This window comes from Lipotes vexillifer, unplaced genomic scaffold, assembly GCF_000442215.2.
Source record: "Lipotes vexillifer unplaced genomic scaffold, Lipotes_vexillifer_v1.1 scaffold1785, whole genome shotgun sequence".
NCBI classification, from domain to species: Eukaryota; Metazoa; Chordata; class Mammalia; order Artiodactyla; family Lipotidae; genus Lipotes; species Lipotes vexillifer.
Genome location: NW_006785388.1, coordinates 16,363 through 20,703, shown reverse-complemented (window position 1 = coordinate 20,703; position 4,341 = coordinate 16,363). Strand labels below are relative to the sequence as shown.

General features: G+C 63.6%; 1 protein-coding gene across 3 annotated transcripts in view; it reads right to left on the bottom strand.

The window, feature by feature from the left end:
• The window catches only part of FLNA (filamin A), a 22,782-nt gene that overhangs the window by 16,689 nt on the left and 1,752 nt on the right, over nt 1-4,341 (bottom strand). For all 3 annotated transcript variants that reach the window (XM_007457428.1, XM_007457427.1, XM_007457429.1), the window contains exons 2-8: nt 1,824-2,072; nt 1,622-1,719; nt 1,355-1,502; nt 853-971; nt 682-759; nt 440-602; nt 138-338 (exon numbers count right to left, since the gene is read on the bottom strand). In XM_007457428.1, coding sequence (XP_007457490.1) covers nt 138-338; nt 440-602; nt 682-759; nt 853-971; nt 1,355-1,502; nt 1,622-1,719; nt 1,824-2,072 — 1,056 coding nt within the window. The remainder of the gene's footprint in view (nt 1-137; nt 339-439; nt 603-681; nt 760-852; nt 972-1,354; nt 1,503-1,621; nt 1,720-1,823; nt 2,073-4,341) is intronic.

Genomic DNA, 4,341 nt, shown 5'->3' with positions numbered 1-4,341 from the left:
AGAGTGTGCCCGCACAGCGGAAGGACAGAAGCCCAGGGAGCTGGGGCGGGGGCTGGAACGGGACCTGCCCAGCTGCCCCCCTCCGAGACCACAGGGCTGGAGCCGTGCCCAGCGGGGGGCGGCCGGGACTGGCCTACCTTGGCCAACAGTGACAGTGTAGGGGCTGCGAGGGATGGGCACACCAGCGAAGGTGACATGCACCGTGTGGACGCCCTCCACGGTGGGCTGGTAGCTGCAGCGATACGTGCTGTCGCCCCGGGCCTCCAGCTGAGGCTCCACGGTACCCTTCCGTCCTGTGGGGTCCTGGATCACCACTTCCACCTCGCCTGTCCCCGCTCCTGCCAGGAGGCATCGGCTCAGATCCCGGAGCCTCCAGGCCGCTCCCGCGCCCCCCCAAGCTCTTCCCCCAGACCTGCCGGCCTCGGCACGCCCCCCTCACCCGCCGTGAAGATCTCAAAGTAGGTGGTCTTGTTGGCGATGTTGCCGCTGGGCTCCAGGCCAGGGCCCTGGGCCATCACTTTGCTGGCATCTCCCTGGGACTTGTCCACGTACACCTCGAAGGGGCTCTTGGCGATGTGCTGGCCAGCAAAGAGCACGGTGACCTGTTCCCAGGAGGGGCACACCGTGAGGGCAGGGTTGGGGCACCCTCGCCACTGGCCTCCCCTTGGGCTGAGGGCTCACCTTATGAGTCCCCGTCACCTCGGGGACATACCAGACAGAGAAGGTACGGTTCTTGTCGTTGTTGGCGGTCACCTTTGCCTAGGGTGGGAAGGAGTCCGTGAGCCGTTGCTCAGAGCGGCCCCTCCACGCGGGGGCCCAGCAGCGCCCTGCCCTGCCTGCCGGCCGCCCTACCTCCTCCTGGTGCCCGGCCGGATCCTCCACGTACACCAGCACCTCTCCCTGCCCAGCGCTTCTGGTCTCCACGGTGAACTCTGCCCGCTTCTTCACCATGTTGCCTGTGGGCTCGATGCCTGCCCGGGGATGGGGGGGAAGCCACAGGCTGGCTGTGAGGGCTGGCGCACCCCCGCCACAGCCCCATCAGGCTGTTCGGAACGGGGTGAGTCAGTTCGGTGTACACCCAGCGCGCAGAACCCGGCCTTCAGCCCCAGCTGCGCTCCTGCCATGGGACAGGCCTGGGCCTGTTTTTTAGAACGCTGGCTTGAGTTTGCCTCGGGCTGGTGTGGCGGGGGGAACACAGAGCCAGTGGCCAGTTTTGACCAGCCCTGACCCACTCCTGTCTGACTCATGGGGGGGCATTTGATAACCTGGCAGCCACGTGACTGAAGACTTCCCGGGAGCTCACGTTCAGGGAGGAGGTCACCTTGCAGGAGGACCCCCCGCCTGGCTATCTCACCTGGCCCGTAGGCTCGGGCTTTCTTCGGGTTCAGTTTGGGCCGCAGGGGAGCCCCTGGTTTTAGCTTGGCCTTGGGGAACTGGGACAGGTAGGTCATGACGGAGTGCTCATCCACATTGGGGTCCACGATCTCCTCAGGGGTGATCACCTGTCACGCGCGGAAAGAGGAGCCAGTTGGCCTCCAAGCCTCAGGGTCCTGGGACGGGCCACCTCTCCGCACTGGGCCCTCGGCCCCCAGACGGCCGCGGATGGCCCAGCGGAGCGTACCTGAGGGATGCCCAGCCAGTCGTCGGCCTGCTGCATGGCTTCCCTGGCGTTGTTCACGGGCTTGCTGGCATCCCAGGAATCCCAGTCAGGGCACAGGCCTGCGGGGCAAGGAAGGCCATGAGTCTGGGGGCCATGAGACCTGGCTGCAGGCCATCCCCACTGCCCCCCTACAGGCGGCCCCCCCCCCCCCGATGCCCCTCACCCGGGGCACAGCTGTCGACAAGGGCGCCCAGGGCCCTGCCACTCTGCCAGTCCCGGCTGAAGTTGGTGATGGGCAGCTGTGGCAGCTTGTTCTGGATCCAGCCCAGGAGCCTCTGCTTGGGCGTCTGCTTCTTGGCCTCCTCGTCCTCCTCCTCATCCCACATGGGCATGGAGATAGAGTAGTGCAGGATCAGGGTCCAGATGAGGCCCAGGATCAGCTTGAGGTTCCCGTCCACTATGGCCTTACTGTCTGTAAGGGGAACGAGCGGCAGCGCTTGGGCGGGCAGGGCCGACCTGGGAGTCCCTGTGCATGCATGCGCGCACGCGCATGCGCACACACGCGCACATGGGTTTGGGGGTGGCACACATTCAGGGTGTCAGGCCACTCCCAGGCACTGGGGAATGTGGCAGCGCAGCAGGCCCCAGGGAGGAGGCACAGGCCCCTGTGGGGCAGGGTGGGGTGTGGGTCGGGGCCCATTCTGCCCAGGGCCCCTTTGGGGGTGTGAAGGAGGTTCGGAGGCAAAGCACCTGTAGACACATGGTGACAATGCAGCACAATGAGGGGGCACTGCTGGAAGCCCTGGGGCCGCGGGGACCCAGAGGAAGGACAGGAGACAGACCTAGGCAGCAGACAGGGCCAGGGGAGGCCTGGGGAGGAGCCCCCTTCCACAAAGGTGGCGCTGGAGAGTGAGTGGGATGACTGCTCTGCAGGGGCCCACTGCCCATCCCCAGGGATCTCCAGGAAAGGGCCCCTGACCTGCACTGAGAAAGAGGAAGGCCCGCGGGCAGAGAGGTTGGGAAATGCGGCAGCTGCCTTGGGGTCGCGGGGGGGTGTGGATGGGTGGATGGCATGGGGCTGGGGAAGCGGAAGCCGAGGTGCGTTGGGCAAGGACCCTTTGGGTGGAGGGTGTGAGCCCCGCCCCCCACTGCCTTAGTGCTCCCCCTCCCCCCACAGAGCCAGGCTGGGAGTTGGGCAGCAGCCCTGGCGCAGGGGGAGGGGCTGGGAGCCCCAAGGAACCGGTGGTTGGGCTGCATGGCCCTGACTCACTGGGGTCCGGCAGGGATGGCCTGCCAGCCAGGATGCCTGGCAGGACACATTCCAGGGGCCCCCTCACCCAGCCCAAAGGGGGAGGGTGGAGCCAGTGAGCCAGGGTTGGGCGCTCAGGGCCCAGCTTGGGAGTCTGGGTGGCAGAGGTCATGGGTGGGGTCCCCAAGTCCCGCTGCCTCAGCAGAGCCTGCTCAGCTGCTGCCCGCCCTCCTCGCCACCTAACGGGCCACTGGGCTACAGGCTGGTGGCCGCCAAGCTCACCACAGGGGAAGTGGTTAGGGCGGGCACCCTGCACCCCATCCCCATGGCAATGCCTCTGGGCTCTGAGCCCCACCCAAGGCCCTTCTGGATCTCAGCTTCCTCAAGCGAACGGGGGGGGGGGGGCTGAAATGCATCCCAAGCAGAGCAAGTAGAGAGAAGACCACCAGCAGGGTCATAGATTTGTATAATACAGAGTATGTTGAAGGAACAATGAGTAAAGAAAGGTAGGAAGTCATCTGGAAGTGTTCTGTCCAACTCCTGAGCTTGGCATTTCACGTTTGTGTCTGATAGATTTGCCTGGATTCTATTTTAGAGTATCCTGGGAACACTGGGACTTCTTGCTTTGAAGGGCATTACAATGATTTCTGCTTATATGATTTGTTACTCACTGTTCAAGTATGGTCTAGGCATGTGAGTCTGTGGAATTATAACATCACATCTGATTACAGTACGGTAAGTTCCCAGTCAGGCACATGGTGTACAATAGCCCTCAATTTGTTTTTATTCAATGAATATTGCTTTTGACTTATATAGGCTTAATTGAAGGGGCAGGTGGTAGTATGGTAGGGGAGGGGGGGGGGGGGGGGCCGTGGGGGGCTCTGAGAACTCAGGAGGGCAGCTCATCTTTGGAATCCCTGCTGGCGTGTTCCACCTACCCTTCTCCAACAATCAGTAGAAACTACTTGTCTAGTGAGTCAACTTGGGGGTGGGGAGAAGGGGATGGACGCCACCAAAAGGGCCATCAATGGCAGGTAGCCTCTGAAACCAGCGGGCAGCACCTTGCGGACCAGCTCAGTGCCACTCAAAGCAGAGCGGCCTTCCTGCTTCTAGGCTGCAGTTGGTCCCGGTCCCTCACCACTGCCTTGCACTGCCCCCAAATGGCAGGTAGGAGGGTGGAGTGGGGGCTTCAGGCTAGGGGTGACTGGAAGGTTCAGAGAAGCCCAAGGACACAGGAGCAGCCAGTCCTTCCTGCCAGGCTCCCACCTGCAGAATCCCGAGTCTAGCACAAGCCCTCAGCAGGCCCGAGGTCCACTGTGACCCACGAGGGGAAACACAAGGCCAAGCTTATCAGCCATCATCGGGCTGGGCCCTCCCCCCCCCTCCCCCGGTCCATAGGAGGCTGGCCTAGGCCCTCCCATCCACCTCACAAAAGAGGGTGGGAAGGACTGGGCTCAGAGTTGAGAGACTGACTGGTTGGATGGCCCCGCCC